At 41.1% G+C, this 20,226-nt stretch overlaps 1 protein-coding gene across 1 annotated transcript; it reads right to left on the bottom strand.

Annotated features, from left to right (window-relative positions):
* Positions 1-146: 146 nt before the first annotated feature.
* Positions 147-5,734, bottom strand: LOC105452871 (homeobox protein engrailed-1a-like). The gene is made up of 2 exons (XM_011694394.1): positions 4,497-5,734; positions 147-796 (listed from the first exon to the last, which is right to left on the bottom strand). The coding sequence occupies exons 1-2, from the start codon at positions 5,146-5,148 to the stop codon at positions 447-449; spliced, it is 1,002 nt and encodes a 333-aa protein (XP_011692696.1). The 5' UTR covers positions 5,149-5,734; the 3' UTR covers positions 147-446.
* Between the last annotated feature and the right edge of the window lie 14,492 nt (positions 5,735-20,226).

Here is a 20,226-nt window from a genome sequence, read left to right as displayed (position 1 = left end):
AAATACTTATCTAGTTTAAAAGCACGAAAATATTTAAGCCAAATAATTTTTTATAAAAATTTTTTACCAATTTAAAAAAAAAATCCTATCATTAACTTATATCGATTTACTTGTAAATATATATAATAATTTGATTATTATATATACATATATATTTATATATTAATTGCACAAAGTTGTTACGTGGATTTTACTCCTCGTTAAGGTTATTTTTATTCTTCGTTCTCGTTATCAGTCTTTATTCAATCATAATAATTATTATTATATAATCACTATGATTTGATTTCAGAATTTTTTCATAAATAATATTTTAACGGTTTTTCTCTTTGTCGACTGCGCTCAACGCTGACGACGACGGCTTCTATGAGCTCGCATACGCAGTCACGTGTCTCATTCTAATCTCTGACTCTCCGTTTCGTCGCTGGCCATTTGAATTTATGCGAGTCTCAATGATTCCTTCCGGTTACGATCTCCTCGCCGTCCTCGTCCACCGGCACAGTGGAATGATTGTAAAGACCTTGCGCCATTAGCTGGAGGGCCAATGGATTTTTCTGTCCGCTCGCCTTCTTTATCTTCGCCCGCTTATTCTGAAACCAGATCTTGATCTGCGCCTCATTCAGGTTCAGTTCCCGCGAGAGCTGCTGCCTTCTTCTCTCCGTCAGATATCGATTCTCCGTGAATTCCCGCTTGAGCCTGGCCAGTTGTTCGGCGCTGAAGGCCGTCCTGGGCCTCTTCTCTTCCGGCGGGCTGCTCTTCCCGCTCGGCGAAGAACGTTTCACTCGCCTCGTGCGCGGTCCTGAAACGACAAAAGGAGAGAGCCTCGCATTAATCTTCACGCGCCGGACTTTTGTGACTGAAGTTCGACTGATTGTGAGGCGGCGAGGCGGGCGGCATTATCGCGGGGAAAGTGGGCGTTCTCATCAATTTGTCCACACACCGCCGTGATTCAGCGTTTTCGCGACGACGAGATCAGCGCGCTTGCTCGCTCGCCCGCTCGCCTCGTCCATGTACGAAGGACACTCTCGAGGGGAATAACTATATCTGAGCAACCGCTTTGGAATTTAGCGAAGGCGGAAATAGTTGGCCCGACCGCGGCGTATATCTGAAAATTACACCTGCGCTCGCCGTGCGAATTGCAATTTTACGCGACTGCTAATGCCTACCGTTTATATTCTCGTATACGACTTAACGTGATACGGTTATGTTATATTAAAAAAAAAAGTCAAGGATCGAGTCACGAGCGTGCGTTCTTTCTCACGTTAACGATCGCGGAATTTCGCGAGGCATGCTTTTAAGCGCGATAACGAGTATATAACTCCGATCGCCCTGCGATCCCGCGTCCCGTACGAAGGTAACGTTCATTCGCCGAGAATTCTGAGCATTAGCACTACACGATTTTGATTTTTACTCAACATAGATAACGCAACTATGTAGAGGTGGAACACATCCGCGTGCCTCTGTGCGCACGCTGCAGTTATCGCCGATGTTATTATTACCCACCGGGGAAACCGTTAACCAATCGTTTCAGCTGTTTGTACTGGTTTGTAGTTTAAAACATATATCGCTCCGCGACAAGACGTAATTATTACCGATAGTGCGTAAAACACATATAATTATCCGCATTATTATTGCTCCTGAAAGAAGCCATGTGTTCAGACACTTGGTAATTTAAAAAAGATATCTGATCGTTTCACATATCGATCGCTAATTGTTACTGCCAACATTATAATTTGCCTTTAAAAATACCAGACATTATAATTTCGTCACCGCGAGAAAACGCAGTCGCGATCTTTTTGCCACAATTATCGCTTCAGGTTCAATCATAAATAATGAATGGCGTCCCATTATATTGAACGACTATATATATGATAATTTCTAATCTATTGGTTCTCAATCTTTCGTCTCTTTGTCATTAATAATATTGTTGTACACGTGTATTTCCCAGAAATTCCTCGTTCAAACGAACTCCCGCTGTTCGCGGCGCGACGGAAACGCAGCGGGAGATGCGAAAAGAGTCTGAGATGAAACTCGCCGAATTTTTAACGAAGTAAAACATATTTATTATCTGTACAAAGTAAATTATTAAGTACGCTAAAGGCGCAAAGAATTCGAATGTGATTAATATGATTGCATCGAGAGCATTGCAATATTGCACGATACGTCGATCACGCAATTTCGTATTCGAATGCGGACAAAACAAGTGGCTTTGTTAATATTTCGAATGCCTCGACGTGAGAGTGTGATAATTAGATGGCGATTGGAGATCGCAGGTTTCTATATCTGATTTTTTTTTAATATTTAAAAATCTTCGCAATCATAAGGCCAACATTTATGAAAAAATATTATATAGGGACTCACATAAAAACGATCAGAAATAATTAGAAAATCATTCGAATTCAATGTTGTATATTGCACTATTCATTCCAATAATTTTTTTTTATTACTTTAATAGTATTTTTTCACAAAGTAATATAATTACTTTTATCTATCGAGAAGCTCAAGATAAGAAATAAAATTATAATTAAAATTATAATTAAGGCAAGTGCATGTGAATACAAATTTTGATTCTGTCACTTTTCTCAATAGTACATATTGTGTCTCAGTAGTTTATTGTATCTTGAGTAGTATATTGTACCGATATATAATTTTTTCCCTAGAAACATGAAAAGTGAAAACTTTTTCCATCACTTTCGGTAGCAAAAAATTTCACTTTTCCTCTTTGGAAAAGGTTACCTGATCACTACTCTGAAGAAAGTTCAATACTAAAGTAAAGATGGCCCTAACGGCTCATCGTTCTTGTGAATATACCGATCGCTCGTAAAGAAAGTGAATAGAGATGTTGATTTCTTAATTGTTTAATTTGCAATTATATTGATTTTGTATCCACTAAATCTTTTCTAAAAATAGAACGAATTAACGGAAATAACATGTATTGATACGTGCAAAGTTTTATTCTTATTTGTTTTTCTCTCTCTCTCTCTCTCTCTCTCTCTCTACGTATCACAAAATGGTACAAAATGTTACACGAAATCACACTCAGGGGTTAACGCTCGACGATGAAGAGGCTCGCGGAAGATAAGTGGGCGATCCTCGACAATTAGTAACGAGATTATCGGGTCGAGACTCACGGACCACCCCGAGTATAGGAGAGGCCGATGGGCATTCACCCTGATAGGAGAAGGAGAGATAAACGGAGAGGCGTACGAAGGGAGGGGAAAAAGAAGCGACGAAGAAGGCGGAAGAATGGCAGTGCGTCGTATGTGGGGCAGTGATTGCAGAGGGTAGGTTCGCAGAATGTAGGTTCTACACAATTAGGTTCTGCGAACGAGCGCAGGTGGCGTCGGGCCGTACGTTAAGCTTCGCCTCAGCTATACTCGCAATTAGATGTAGCGATCCTTTTCGTACGTAGTTCCCGTGATCTCCTGCGCGGTGCCGCAATAACTTATTGCGGTAATATCGAACGGCGCGGGATAGACATTAGGCCTCGATATGTTGGCCATCACATAATTTATTTGTGGGGCGAACTGTTATCTAACGCGAACGCGTAATTAGATGCTCGCGAGAGGCAGAGATCACCGCGCAATTTGTCGGCGAGGCGTCGCGGATAATCACGACTTACGTCCGCGCACACGAGCTGGACGCGCGAGCTGCAGGCGCGCGGAGTTCGCTCGAGCGATTAATCATTTAAATAAGTTCATCGATGCGCGATCGCGACGGTTACGATCCGCGCGATCCGCGTACGTCACGCCGATCCGCACACTCTCGTCTCGTGTACTTGTATACCATATTAAGGCATCGCGTTCTCCATGCATTCGTGAGCTTCGGGTCTATTTTGTCCTTTCTTTCGTTTTCTTTTTTTTTTCGTCGAAACGAATAGAGTCGCTAAACCGAGAAAGTATAATTCATGCGAAGGGACCGCGATTAAATATGTAAAAAAGCGGCGATTACACTTAAGCTCCCGTTAAACCGCGCGGAGTGACTTTTTCCTCGATCCGTGACTTCCAGGTACATACAAAGCTTGCGATAAGACCCGGACCAAAGCCACGTGTTTTGCGCTCGTGAAAGGATTTTTTACTTATCTTCATGCCGCATAATTTTTCAAACGCTTTGGTAGGGATTTTAATTAGCGGTCGATCCTGATTTTGTAAACTGGAGCGCATTATGGAGCGCATAAGTGAACAAAACATCTTGATAGACATTTCCGACGTTGCAATCACGCAAGTTCTCTTCTTGCATGTGCAAAGCTAAACGCAAAGTCACGTACCACGCGCGTATGGAAAATCTGATGAATTTCTAACTTGTTTGCTTTTTAATGTGCATCGTTAGACATTACTAGTTCAATAATTAAGCGCGAAATTGAAAGGTAAAATTAAACAATGCAATTTCTGATATTCTTAAAATAAGGTGCGATTTTGACGCATTGAAATTGCTCTATGAAATTACATATCGATGTTCTGACATTGTTAAATAATAAGAAAAATGTCTGTCGAATTTACCGGAGGATGGTCGGTCCGAGTATCTGGTGCAATACACCCACGCGGGCCACAATTGGCTCTGGCCATTAGTGCCGTTTTTCTGGCTTGTCGGCGTGCTACCGGTTCCGCCGCCGGATGCGTTGTCGCCGTTTACAGACTCGCCGCCGACCGTGGATGATGTGGAACACAAGGAGGACGGACCGGTGACCGTGCTACTGGTACCCGAGCTCCTGCTGGACGCGAGACTTTCAAGACTGCCGCTTCTACTCAATCCATTCTGCCTGTGCAAGGGTGACGTAAGACCATTGTGAGGCGAGAAATTATTGTCCTTTTCTTTGTGGACCGACTGCGGTGACAATCGGCTGGACGATAGACTCAGGTCACGTGGAAGCGGAAGCGGACTTGTTCGCGGTAAAGGTGATACGATGGAAAGAGTTGGTTTTGTTAGAAGAGCCTCGCGACCGAAATCTGGCTTGAGAATATTGACGACGCTGAAGCGCAATGGTGCCTCGGTGCCTTGCTGGCGATCTGGCTGGCGATCCTGATGCGGCACAACGTGGCTCTCTGGCGATAACAAGCGATGGTGATGATGATGGTGGTGGTGGTGGTGGTGACTGGCGAGCCCCAGTCGCAGACTGTAAGTGGAATCCATGGTCACAAGTGCTACGCTCATTTTAATATATCGAAATACTTTTGTCCGATAAAATGAAAAAACGAAAAGTTTGTAATGGCACTATATTGTTGCGACCATATGAAAAGGAAACACACGTTTTCACTGTCCACTACTTAATTGTACCGCTCTGTCGCTTGATTAGAAAAATCTAATCGTTGTCACGTGTAGCGCGGTCTTGTAAATCTCTGAATTAATTTCAACAAAAGTTTCTCATACACTATTCACGTGTCACCAATATCATAGTCGAATATTCCATACGCTGCATTCCTCCGAAAGCTACCACGAATCCTTTTGTGATCGCACGTTTTTGTGATTCACTGTTCAATCAATCCTTTAAAATTGTCCATTATAAGTTTCAAACATATGTCGAAAACATATTGCAAAAAAAAGGGTCACGTAGAAGTTCTTAGAAAATATTCATGCGTCCAGCACGGTTTGGTGTCCCGATTCGTGTTAATTATCGGCTCGTCTTTGGAGCCGGTCCAAGCCAAGGAGTCCTGCTATCGGCTTTTCCCGAGGTTTCCGAGTACTCCGACGAGTGCTGTGACGGGTCTGACTGGCTGTCCATCCGTCGCTCAGTGATGTCTAAACTAGGGGACCCGGGGTCCCTACTTACCGCCTGTCCCTCCTCACCCCTGTCCCTTCACTCCTCCTACGCCGCAGTCCGGAGTGCAGTGCACTAGACACCCTCGATTGTATCTCTATTAACTCTTCGGTCAAAGGCTCCGCCCACTGACGGTAAGGTGTACCGTACTCCCTTCCGCTTGTCGTCATCCCCACCGCCAGTGGTACAGGTAGTAGGGGACTGCACTCACGAATTTCCTGCGGATCAATGTTGCCAAACACCTTCCTCCAGGCTCCCAGTTTCGCGAACGAGATTCGTCTCTCTCGTTAATTCTACACTTTTGCCATAACCAGTCAATTAATAGGCGAGGAATTCGACCTTGTTTATTGACGTGTCAAAGATATCATTTACTATATTTACGTAAGTACATGTTACATTTAAACACACAAATCATTTATTATATTGACAGGCTGATCCACATTACTTATATGATGTACTGTACAATTTAATTTAGACACACGACGTCACTAAAATATCTAAAAAAGAAGCGAAAAGCACTTTGTTTTAATGTGATATGATACTAAAAGATACCGTCAATTGTATCACAACTTTGTCACATGTTATTACAATAGATCGAAGCTACATTCGAATGAAGGTGTACATGTATACATAAATCTCATCTGTGCATAGAAATATAAACATTTTATATAAAATTATTTTTATATTTACAACTTCTGTTTAGGAAATTACTACAAAAACAGATAGACACAGCTGCTGTTAAATATCCAGTACGAAATTTTGTTTACAGAGATTTACAGTCCATTTAACATTGTGTGCGCACTTGGAATACACGAATATCCGCGCCACTGCGGAACAATAACGAGAATATCCACTTCTCTCCGCCCCATTTGCGCTTTTCCCACCACTGAGTCTGACTCTCAGGTCTCGCCCACGTCTTTGCCCCTCCCCTAATCATACCACGCCCACTCTGTCATCCCTCCCATTTGTGTTCTACCCACTACTCCATACTTTTGTTCCTCCCCACCGTGGCCAGTGTTGTCGACTCGATCAGGTTGAAGCCAACTAATTCGTTTCTTCAGGCCGAAGAGCGCTCTCTTTTTCTCTCTCCTGGACTCTCGTGCCTTTTCATCTCAGTGAGACGTGGATTTTATCGTCGCGCGTCGGAATCGCTTCATACAAAAATTTGCACGAACACCATCAGTGCCATGACCCGCTATTATTCTCCTTTTTTCTTCGGCCCCGACGGCTTTGCGACGGTTAACGAACAAATGTATTATCCACCCTATGACAGATGCCGCTCCCCTTCCTTGTTCTTTCTCCAATGTTCTTTATTTTTCTCTCTCACTCTCCATCTATGTTGTACAATTTTTTTCCACCATTATATCTCAGCGTAACTTATTCCTAGATCGCTTAATCGTAATACCAATGCTTCTAAGAGAGACAATTGAAAAAGAGAGGTATACAGGCGAGTCTTTTGTTTGGCACTTTACGTGACTTTACGATGCAGCTACCCGTGTAATGTATCTTCCGCAATCAGTTCTGCTTCGTAAATCTTAGCACGCATCGCATTTGAATATTTAAAAATTCAAAGAGCACCTTCGGTATACTTTATCAGAACGCGTGAGATCTCGAAGTATCTACGTGATGTATTTGCGTAAAAGTCGGAAACTGTTAATACGACAAATGTAAAGCAAGTAGTGTTATCTACTATTCTGACGTGTTTTCCGCGATCCGTTGTAATTCCGTTCTCTTTTACCTACATGCTACGCGATTTATCAGAAATCAGACGAAATCGGAGCGTCAGATGAGACTTTTTGTTCGTCGAAGCCGTGCTTTTTTGCTCGCAGCGCGATCACCATGCGCGAAACAACGCGATGACGATACTCTCGTCTGTTAATCAACGGAACAAAATTACGGTCATTAGCTCTTTAACATCTAATCGCGTACGGGATGCGTTCTTCCTCCGTGTTCGGAGCGTTATTCGATCCTGACATGAAAGCAGCGAGCAGCTACGCATTAGAAACACGCGAGATGTATAAGGACTCGTCGTCGTTAAAACGGCTGCAATTAAAGCCCGTAACGAAATCCGCCTCGCGCGATGTAAAGGTCGCACGCGATAAGTCAGGTGTTCCGCGCGGTAATTGGCGGAGACACTCGACCCGCCGTTCACGCCTAGAGGAACACGCCTGGTTGACGCGACGACGACGCAAAAATGAGACCTGATGGGAACATCCATAGAAGATCGATTTGCAAATTTCATGAAAGAGAAAATTTCTCTGCAGATTATCTAAGATACAGATTATCTAAAGAAAATAAGTACCGATAAGTAAACTATCATAAATTTAGAAATGTTATTCATCAAGAAAATCATTTTAAAAAAGCATAGAGAAAATATAAAAACTGCTTATTTTATTTAACTAAACGCATAAATTCTCATTTCAATAAAAAATATTTTTGTTTGATTTGTACAAACGACTTATACATATATTTCTGCATATCAGATAAAAATTGAAGAATGTTTTCTTTTCATGAAATGCATATCAGATACATATTTTTACGGCTTTTTTCTATGAAAAGCTCGTTATCCAATGCTCGTTATCCAATGCAATCCGTGCGATGATTTAGCAAGTTATGCGTTATTTCGAAAAATTCAAGGCGCCTGCAAAGTAATGAACTATAACCAATTATTTTGCCAAGTGTGTGCCGAGTTAATAAGCTCATTAATGCTATTTGATAGAATAATATGCAGCAATGAGCGTGTAATTAACGCGATGCACTGAAGTACGTTTTCAAATGGAAGTTATTAAGTGTATTTCGTATACTCGACAAATCAACATTTTTATCAGCGATCGGTTGATCATCAGCGCTCGCCCATAGTTTTGCCTTACGTAGAATGTCATAAATTACAGGAGTCATTTTTTACACCAATTATTGTCCATATATTGATGGCCTTTGAATAATACACCACAATTTACCAGTCGTTGGTTCCACTGGTGTTAATGACTTATTTGTATCTTTTTTCATCAACATACTGTTCATCACATTTAATTACTCCTGCTGCTGATCGTCCGACAGTTTTGCAATAATTAAACTCGCCGGTCAACGTAACGTAGCAATAGATCATGTAACATTGGCTTAAAATAAATGTAAAATGTCATTTGTTAACGGAAGAGATACGAGTTACAGTCTTTAAATTTACAATTTTCGATTACACAAAATATGAAAGTATAAATGTCTATTAACAGTAAATGTCTGAAAACGGAGTACGAAATTAAATATATGTACATATTTTTTTTTACATATTTTACATATTTATTACTTAAATGTGTTTTTTACTTTCTTACATACTTATTACTTAATTTTCTTTGCTTCACTTTCGCGTATCCGCCAAACCCGAATATATACGATCATTTTCATTATATCGGACTCATTACATTACGGTACGCTCAAAGCAGCATGAGAGAAAATTATGAATTTTTTTTTAAGCAATGAACGGGGTAACAGGGAAGGTACCGCAATTCTCTGTGATTATCGTCCGCGCCGCTGCAACAACTGACGTGGCTACCCCGAGGTTGTACCTTTTATACCGGTCTCGAGAACCGGCGTCCTCAGTCGCCACAATGTAGACTATAATGTCGGCGAATTGTGCGCGCCCGCCCGTTTTACGTTTCTCGTCCTTTCGCGTAAAGACCCGAAATTCCAAGAAGGAGAAATATACAATTCCCTGTGACGGACGCACGACTTCAGACGGCCGATACCTTTTTGCTTGCGCGTACGAGCGCCCTTCATCGATGACTGTCGTTGCCTGACTTCTGTCGGTTTTTTTCGACCCGACAAAAGACGATCTCCTTTGTTTCCCCTTGTCGCAAAGACTACGATGGAGCGCGTAAGATCGTCGTTACGGCCGACGGTTTTATTAATGGCCACACCTTCAAGGGACACCAGCTGCTGCGTGAGCCGCGGGGCGACCATTAGCCACAAGATCGCCTCGTGTAGAAACAATAATAGAGATAGCAACCATAAATAACTGCAACGTGTCCATCTATCAATAGCGTCTAGCCAAGCTAAGTTGGTTTCAAGTATTTCAAATATGAAATTACCTCTGTGAGGATCGATTGTATGCACTAGGTTACCAAACTCCATTCGAATAGCTTCTCTTTCACTTTAGAGTATATCATCATTGCGTTAATTGATAAAGAAAATTCCAATGGAATCATTAATTTAATAAATAATAGAAAAAAACTTATTATTTTTTAATAATTTAAGTAATAATGTTGTATGTGAAAAGTTATATTATCAAGAAAAATGCAACGCCTAATCATAATAATCTTTTATATGATTTTATACTTCATTTTCACTGATAAAGATATACACTTTTATATTTAACAATAGATTACGTATATTTTTTTCTAATTCTGTTTTATTCTTAATTGCTATTATAATCTTAAAATTCTTTCGTCATTAAAATCGATGAAAGAATTTTAAAATTATTTATATCTTATACTTTATTAATTGATATGTTTTTATCAAACACATTTTGAAAATTATATATGGTATAAATGTAGCGTGACTACTGGGAAATCTTCAATCATCGTTATATCATATGTCATTCAATCGCAAATTACAATTCACAAGACTTGGCCGCGTCGTCAACGATTCAGACATAGATTATTACAAAACGCTCCTATTCAGGGCCGTCGGACCGTCGCTTGTTATACACATTGAGGTAGAGGCAAATCACCGAAATGCAAACCATAATCCCCTCGTTAGAATGCGCGCGATGCCGCGAGCTGGTCCGCGAAGTCGAGAGAGAGAGAGAGAGAACGCCTACGGCGAGACCAATCGCCGCTCTGGGACGTCGGGGATTGATTGGGTTTTTCGTCTCACGCGCGAATGTCGTCCCCCTACCCCAAAAGCGAGCAACGAGACGCGCGGGACTAGCGCGCGGCGGATCATTATTCCCCGAGCGCGATTTGTAAACGGGTTCTATTTATGGCACTGCAAACTCTATAATCAGCCGCCGCAGGGGCGACGACTTATTTAGAATAATTAATGCGGGTGCGACCTCGTGAACCGGTCCGCGGCCAATCGGCGCGACGGGCGTCCCACCACTCGTGCGCTAGAGGGGAAGCGATAGGCGGGATCAGACGCGAACATCCGCCCACGAGGGTGGGGGGGTAAAGAGAGAGAGAAAAAGAGAGAGAGAAAGCCTCGCATGCAACTTCGCGTGCAGCCGCAACCGAGAGACTCTAGCCTCTCCTGCAGCTCCCCTCTTCTCTTTCCGTCGCGACTTCGCGTCCACCGTCCGCTTTTTTACGAAGCTGAACGATATTTTCTGGAGCAACGCAGAATTCTACGTGTAATCATGCGCGCGCGAGAAAGAATATTGCGCAAAGCTGTTCCTCACCCCTTCGTCTGTGGTTCGTGAAGTTGAACTTTTAGCACAATCGTGACAAACTTGGATTGAAATGTACACGTGTACTTGCCTGTTGTGATGCTTCGACAGCTGAAAGCTGAGTAAAACTTTTTTGCTGATGAAAATCGGTGTATTCGATACCAAAAATCTATTTTAGTTAGTCGTGTGCCTTGTGCAGATTACGTATTGAAGAGTACATACGTAAGAGAAGCTTGTGAAATTCTATTATTTACTCCAAATTACTCGAAATTCTTTAGCATCCGGTGCTAAGAAATAACTGAAAAAAATGGCATACTTATAAAAATAATTGAATACAGTTATGAGTATACCAATTTGACTTATCTGTATTGTTTAATGAAAACAGCAAAGTTGCTCAACAAGAACCAAATTGAGACAATGATTCTAACGATATCTTTCTAGCACACATCGATTGCTCACCTCTCTCTCGTGCATTCTCATAGCAAATCATCACGCCATAGACGGCATAGTCCTCAATAATAGGGCCACACGCAAGCGGCATAGGTATAACATTCGTGCTAAATACCCGATCAATCGGAATGATTGGCGAACGAGCGAGCGTCCGACGGCCTGCACAGGGGGTGGCGGACGAGCGCGAGTGCTGAATACCTAAATGGCGCGGCGGAACGAAACGTCGAGTTGCCGATTCCCCCTTAATCCAGTTTATAAACACACCAGGACCACACCCACTCTCGCTCGTTTCCACCCTCGATAATGTTCAACTGACGTTTTTCCGACGGACGACGACGGGGGCGCGCTGTTTGATACGGGCAGCGCGCACGTGAGAGAGAGAGAGAGAGAGGGCCGGTTGGTTGAGATAATGTACACCCGGTACATGCGAAGATAACCGCACCCCAGGGAAGCCCCCGCTCTGCTTATGAACCGTTCTAACACGATGGGGAACCGCAAAGCATTCCGCGCGTATACTGATTTATTGGCGGGGAGGTGATAAACGAGGCGAGTTCATCTTGCCGGGGCCACACTCGCGCTCTAGCCCGCCGCGGAAACTGTCCCGGCAATACTGTTCCGTGAAACCGTGTGTGCCCCGCAGCCACGCGGCTTGTGCACTATCATCCTCGGATTGTGCGAGTGCCCGTGAAACGTCTCTCCGAGGGAATAACGATACTCGCGATTACCGAATGCTTCTATCACAGGGAAATTAGGGAACTGGCTGAAGGGTTCCTCAGGCGGCTTACTTTTGCTGTATATCATGTAACAATAAGCGAACCAGGTAGTTTCTTTACTCGAGAACATCGTTATAGTTGACGTAATTTAAACGACGCAATTGTTCTTTCGCGATTTTCGAAATAAAATGCTCGCCGAATAATAACTTAAATTATCTCGCGCGCCGACAGTAGTTGCCGATTTCAGCGACGGTGGAAAGGACGCGTTGAAAAATTAACGTCCCATTTAATACTCGTGTATCTCTACGCGGGAAGCTTTTACGAATTCATTTGCTATACAAGCCAATTCTCGTGCGCCGTAAACCTTCGTTTGTCGTACACACACGACGGACCGTCGCGGAAAAAAGATGTAAGCCCCGACTCCGCGCACTCGCCACTCGCACATATACACGCGCAAAACAGGATGATCGTCCCGTATACCTAGCTCTCTCGATGGTTTTTGCCGCCGAAGAAGAGACGCGCGCGCGGTCGTCTCCTCTGCTTAACCCGTTGCCAGCTTATACGCGATCGAACGCGATGGGTTGTTACCTTCAGGTCTCGGACATTGTTCACGACCACCGGATCAGGAAAGATCCAACGTAACGCCATATTCGGCCGCTCGGCGAGATGCCGAGAGCTTTAAACAGAAACGCGTATAATGATACCGTATCGGCGAACGTCTGAAAACGACGGGGGCCTCTCAGTGGCGGACCTTCTGATAAGCATCCTAAATGGTCGTTTAGGACCCCAAGACGCTAAAAGGAACTTCTGCAACTATATCTCGTGAAATTTACAACACTGTTCCTTACTTATGTTTCTATTATATTGCCGTCTCGTTTTGTCGTTCTTATTAAACGTGGTATATACGTTCGCTTTTTCTCACAATGCTATATGCTAATTATATATAGAAGCGCTCTTTTAAATATTACAAAATTATTAAGTGCTAAATTGTAATGCTGTACGTTCTATCTGACGTTCCTGAAGCTTGCTATTTATCACTGAAGAGTTTTCTGGAGTATTCTTATGACTTTAAGTATGTCACTTATCTATGCGCGCGCTCGCACATATGTCGTCAATGGCATAAGAAGAGAGACGCGTAAATTCAATTCCGCGCGGGACTCTGGTTCCATATATTGATTGTCTCAGCCGAGCGACGCGACCATAAATTCAATGAGGTTCTAGTATACCGCCATTAATCATGCTTTATCGTTTTATACGCCGAAGGGTAGTAATTTATAAAGGAGGTACAACATACTCTAGTCAGGCATGCGTGTTTTCAACATGCTGTTCTGCCACGCAGAAAAAAGTGCAATGCATCTTGATTGAATCTCTATGAAAATCCGTTTTAAACTAACAATTACGAATAATGTCATAAATCTTTGAAAAGAAAGATTAACACTTTGTTAATCAGAATATATATCCATGAATAATTTATTACTTTTTTAAATATGTTTAATGTATTATTGCAAAGTGCAATATCGAAATATTCTCTCTCTTTCTTTCTTTTCTTTTACAAGTAATTAAAGATTAATTAAGTAGTTAAATATTAATTTTTCTAAAAATATTATTTATTTTTTTTATTATTATTATACATATAAGAGTTAATAAGTATTCATAACGGCGTGCAATTTGCACAAAGTTACAGATATTCCGTGAAAAATTTATTATTTATAACATAAGCATTATTAATAGAATTATAAGTGAAGTTTTGATTGAATTAGTTTCTATTGATTACAATACAATTTGTAGAAGAATCATATAATTTTGTATTTTGTTAGACAACGTACAAGGAGCAGATTAGTTTCGAAAAATAGACAGACACTGACAAATTTCTCTCTTGACACGGTCCACGCGATCATGAAAAAGCATTCTATTTCATACATTCGTTCCATTTGGATTATCAGAGAAACGTAAACAGGCGTGGTTGATAAACAAAGATCTTTCAATTTCACAGCGACCCGTGAGTCAAGTAATAGTTCTTTTAGGACAATTCTTTGAATGCAACTTGTTTTCTATATTCAGTTTTATGCATTTCTGTTTCAAAATTTCTTAATATATCTTTCACGGCCACGTTCGACATCTTAAGGAAATTTTACTACAAAAAAGAGCAGTTACTTATAAAAAAAGGTTTTTTTTTCCTTGACTTGGAGATCTTCTTACCTCCAAGTACGAACATGGTTACGAACTTCCTTATCACGTATAGTTCCTTCGTATTTATGCATGTACGACATGCATATACGCGACGATAAATTATACTTGCCATCAACATGACATTACGCTGGCGGATAATGCACTTTTCCAATTAACTTTTTCTCTTCGCATGAATAAGTCATTTCCTGTCACGTCTCGACAAGGTTCCTCCAAAGTCAGCGCTAAAGCGTAAAACGACGCCGATATAGTTCAAAAACTGAGCGGAACATTCCGATTTCTTTATGCATACCGACAACAATTGCAGCTCAGACCTCATGTGGCGATCACAAAATGGCTTTTAAATTTATCCCTTTCGGAAAACAGATCAGACAAAAGGGATCATAATATATTTTGCAGGGATAATTGAAAAGAAATTGAAGGACTCAAGAAAGATGTATAATAAAATAATTACGATTTGAAGGACGGCGACGAAAGGTCACATTGCTATGTCCATTGTTTGCTTATTGGAAACACTTTCTTAGAAATTACACATTCTTTTCTCGTTTAAAAAACTCTGTCGAATAAGATCGAATGCACGAGAAAGTGTTACATTCACTTGAAAGTATTCTCTAAATTGCTTATTTATTTCGAGTCAAAATTACTTACTCATTATAAATTACAAACAATTCTATTTGACATTTTATCAGTTTTATAGAACAATTAAAATTACATCACAAAGGTGAGACAATGTAATTTATATCATGTTTATCTCGTATGCCGAAGTAGTACATTAGAAAGGGTAATTATGGTATTGACTTATTCATATTGTGAGAGAATAAATGGGATTGATTCGTGTGCCAATGGCCATCAATCTCGGTCAATCTAAGATGTCGTCGAATTATCGTATCCTCCCCGGGCATCTTTCATCGTTCTCACGGCGACGACACGTACCGAGTGCCAGGCGCAGAGATTTTAAATGGTCCCTTTTATACGTAGAACATCAACAAATATCAAACTGAAGGAAATTCTTATAACACGTAGTTGCAATAAATAAATTACTGGAGAAAATATGATAATGAAAAACGCGTAAACGGAAACGAATGTGATATATTTATATATACGACAATATCCTTTATACGTTTATTAAACCTTAAGGAAAAAAAAAATGGATTGGAGATTTTTATTACAATAGAATTACATAAACAATAATTATTATTATTATACATACATATTAGATTGAACGGAAAGTTCGTTTCGCTTTTTATATTTATTATATACTATTTATTATATACAGTTTTTAGTAAAAAGATCGTTACGTCGTTATACGAATTTTCTTCAATTTGATATTTGTTGGCATTCTCCGTGTAAAAGGGATTATTTGATATTCTTGCAAACAGTTCCAGATGGACACATTTGGACACATGTCATTTACCAATGTTTGTGAACACGAATGAACAGGATTTTGTCACTTTCTAGAGATAATCGGATTTTCCATATCGGATCGCGACTAAGACATCAACTGTGCCATTCTCGGTCGACAGTCTAGCTCAGCAGGAGGTGCTATTTCTTGTATAAGCAGAAAAAATGGTCACGAATAGTCTCGGAGATGTTTTCTGTTATATTATCTCTAAAATGCAAAATATGTTTTATTTTTATCAATTTTCATTATATTATGTTAAATTTTACACTTGCAAATAACGAATCTTGATCTCGACCTGGCATTAGAGATTTTGATGTTATTTATTGCACATAGAACTAATTCACTCAAAAATTACAAATCGAATTTTTCTAAAAAGCTAATCAATAATGCAATAAAATTCTTAGTAACTTTGTTTCTCGACAAAATATATATTCTATGCAAAATATATTGTATTTAATAATTTTTTTGCAATCCGAGAAATTTATAATAACAATCATTAATTTAACTTCTTCAGGTGTTAATTTTTAAAACCAAAAAGTGTGTGTACTGTTTAATTTTTTGTTTAATTATATTTAATTTAATTTAAATCTATAACAATTATATACAATATGTATATATATTGTTATAGATTTAAATTGAATAAAATATTTTATTTATACATATATGCATGTAACAGACAAAGAAAGAAAGAATTTTAAAATAATAAGAACATTGTAAATATTCTTTGTTTTTCTTTGATCAACAATGTTACTCGTAGAATTAAAATAAGTATATATTTAACGTATACATACAATGTTCCTGAAGGGATTAAAGCGGATACTTAATCCTAAATAAATGTAGAATGACGAAATAATATTAATACATAGATATTCATAGTCCATTTTTATTTCAAAATTGTCTTCAGTGATGTTTAAGATAATACAGTTAATACAATTTTGTAATTAGTTGACGACGTTAAGACTGTATGAGAAGATCTTAAATATAAAAAACAGACTATAGATATCGTCCATAGGGAATCATTAATATTTGTTTACGTTCAATGTTAAAGTTTTAGATTTGCGCAGAACAATTCTACGATGTAGTAAAATCATTTCCTGGATCTTCACACAAAATCCTAAATGCCGTAGAAATGGAAAATTCGATCTATTTACCTAGTCGTCTTTACCAAGGGAATAGTCTGTCAACCTGTTGTGACATTCGACATTCAAAAGAGTGACGGGGCATGAAGAGAATAACACAAACACACGTTTATACCTGCTCGGCTACGCGGCAACCGTAACGAAAGCGAGCTAACCCCAACAAATAGGATTTAGCGATTAACTCGTAGCAAGGTATACGAATTTCGTCGTGATTCTTTCATTCTCAACGCGAACCGTGCGATCGTCAAGTCAGATAGCAAATTTTATTCAATTTACCGCTTTAAGATAGATTTTAAGATCTGCACTTAAATCAGAAGCTTTATATGAAAATGCAGATCTAAGAATGCAAATCTAAGAAATGCAAATCTTTCAGTATGGAATTCTTTCTTTTAGTTTCCTGAGTCGGATTCGCATGACTTTATACTCGCGTGTCTTGTTTAATTTTAATTCTTAAGTGATCATACAGGAAAATTTATAACAGTTAGTAGTATAATTTTAGTTTATTGCCAAGTAATCTTCCGTATTTATCGAGAATTTCTCACGACACGAAGCGATGTGGATAATAACATATCATCTTAATAAGCAAGCATTAGTAGATAGAAATGCACTACAGAACGGGAATCCTCGATAGAATGCTTTTCACTCAAATTTATCGCTCACTTCGATATTAAAATCAACTATGTTATTCAATTTATTATTAAAAAATCGCTGTATATATAGATGTATATGACGGGCGGGCAATATAATGAGAATCGGGAACACCAGTTTCTCTTCGGGTACAAAAAATCGGCAGGGTTCGACATTATCGCTTTACCAGGTGAGGCTCTCCAGATTTCCATTTTCGCCGGTACCACGAGCGTGGCGAATCCGCTGGAAACGACACGCTCGAAAACGCGCCATCAAACGCGCCCGTGAAGCGTTTTTGCCGCTAACACGGAATGTATTAGCGTGCATGCGGCCGTTTTATCGAAGTATGGAGTAAAAAAAGAGCGAAAAGAGCTTGGTGAGCCGGGAGCGGACGGGAAAAATTGAAAGGGCAGAATGGAAAGTTCTCGCGGCAGATGGAGGCGGGAAAAACGACGAAAGAAAAAGGGAATGGAAAGAACTGATGTCTGTGCGCACGTCGTATTATACCTGCTATTAAATATATATATATATATATATAGGCTGCCGTTGAGCCGTTAACGTAACGGCGAATTTAAATAAATGTAAAATTTAATTGACACTTTGCGAAGAGCAAAATATTACGATATCCTCGATTTAATTAAAAATATTGTAGACACACGTATAGAGGTATAACGCGAGAGGGAGAAAGAGAAGTCGACGAGTCGCGTAAAAACTGAAAGTTTGAAACTTGTCAATTCGCCAGAGACCTCCACGTCGTTCCATGCGGATCTGCGGAGGGTACTTTTTTATCGCGTCCATAATTAATCAGATTCGCCTTAAGTACAGGCTTATAATTAAGGTGAGGTGTAAATTGTGTTCTCCCCGGCGGTCTCCCGTACCGCCGAGACGCGAAAGTCAAAGTTTCCGTTTCCCAATCGAAACCAGCTTCCCTTTATTGCATCGGACGCGATCAAATATTTGAGAACGTTGCCACTCAATGGCGATTTGCATGTGAATGTCAGGCAGCCAGCGCGTCGTCGACGGGCATTCTCACAGCTCCTCTCCGGCTGTGAGCTCGCGGCTATGAAAGGGTCAAAGAAGTCGGCGGGCATTCGTTCGAAATTCGTACGCATAAAAGGAATCGGAGAGGGGTAGGAAGAGGGGGGAGGACCACGTCTTCGGGGATCGCCGCGATTGACGCGAAGAATCGAGAGGCATTAACCGTAAGAAATCCGAAGGTCGCGATTCGTAAAGTGACAGTCGTCTCTCTCTCGCTATTCAAGGTGCGTTCAATACTCTGTTCGCTTCGCAGCGTGATATTTTTTTTCTCAGACGATCGTTTTACTCAGAAATAATCAGTATGTCGGATGAGCGAGCGCGTGGATGACACTCACGTTAATTAGCGCAAGAAGAGCCTGAAATTGACGCGCGAATCGCGCGTATTGCGCAAAGTATAAAGACGCGGTAAAGACGGCAACTTCGGTCTCGCCGTATAGCGATTTAAAAATCTCTGCGCATCACGGCACTGATCGGCACCGTGTCGTCGCCGTGATGAAAGATGTTTGGTCGGGGAGGGTACGATAATTCGACGACATCTGTTAGATTGACCGAGATCGATGGCCATTGGCGCACCGATTGTGCGTGCCCAATCCCGTGCATGTATTGCGCTCCGCGCATACCGATGACCGGCCGGGAGAGAGCCGGGCGGTAATTGCGGGGATGACATTTCTCTCCGTTTTAATCAACCGGAGAAACTTTTTATATCATTGTGCCTGTCGGCGGCGCAAAATCATCCACGGACTGCGGCGGGAGACGCACGGCGAATTGGCCGCTCGTTGAGATTTCACCCGTCATGCCACGCTTTAACGTCGTTATTCCTCGGGTTATAATTCGCGGGCGTGCCGACTTTAACGTACATCTCATCTCATTATTATAAAGCGCGACACGAAGCCCGCAATATATATATTGTTTTGTCGGTCAATCTGCGCATTTTTTAATTTGGGCCTTTTAAATGCGCGCAATGCTACACGCCGCGCTGATGGAACGATGGCTGCATAGAAATTCGTATGTAAACGCAATCGAGATCGAATCGATTAATATCGACGATGCGTATGCGACGATATTACGCGCATTACCGCACCGTCGACGAACGCCCCCCGATCGACTCTCGCCTCTCGTACCCGCGAGAAATAATTTCCGATTTTGCATTATCCAGGTTCCGAATGCAGCCGCACGGACCGGTAGGGTGTTATTGCCTACCTATGCAACTTTGTAATTCCGTCCGCGAGCGAGCCGGTCCGTATATAGGCAGGGCCCCGCGAAATTGCCATGCCAAAATCGTGGGGCCGAGTAATCCTCCCCGCGGAAGTAGAGCGAGAACCGCTTCTCCTCGTCGTGATTTCACCTGTCACGCCATCGAGATATCGCTTTCTGCTCTCGCAACAAGGGCCATGCAGGGAACGTCCTTCATACGAAGTAACGTATCATTCCCGATACGACGGCGCGATAGCGACGTACAAGTTCCCACGGCTCGAATACGCGATTATACGAAGTTCGTGCGAAGTATCGGATTAATCGAGAGGTTTTTTTTCCCGGCTCTC

This window comes from Wasmannia auropunctata, unplaced genomic scaffold (genome assembly GCF_000956235.1).
Source record: "Wasmannia auropunctata unplaced genomic scaffold, wasmannia.A_1.0 LD336026.1, whole genome shotgun sequence".
NCBI classification, from domain to species: domain Eukaryota; kingdom Metazoa; phylum Arthropoda; class Insecta; order Hymenoptera; family Formicidae; genus Wasmannia; species Wasmannia auropunctata.
The sequence above is the reverse complement of the archived record's forward strand: the minus strand, read 5'-3'. Positions and strand labels throughout refer to the sequence as shown.

Bases quoted from the DNA above. Each gene is read 5' to 3' on its own strand.
- LOC105452871 (XM_011694394.1), bottom strand. From the start codon at position 5,148: ATGAGCGTAGCACTTGTGACCATGGATTCCACTTACAGTCTGCGACTG. The intron at 797-4,496 runs GTAAATTCGACA...TTGTCGTTTCAG, and splicing joins CTCGGACCGACCATCCTCCG to GACCGCGCACGAGGCGAGTG.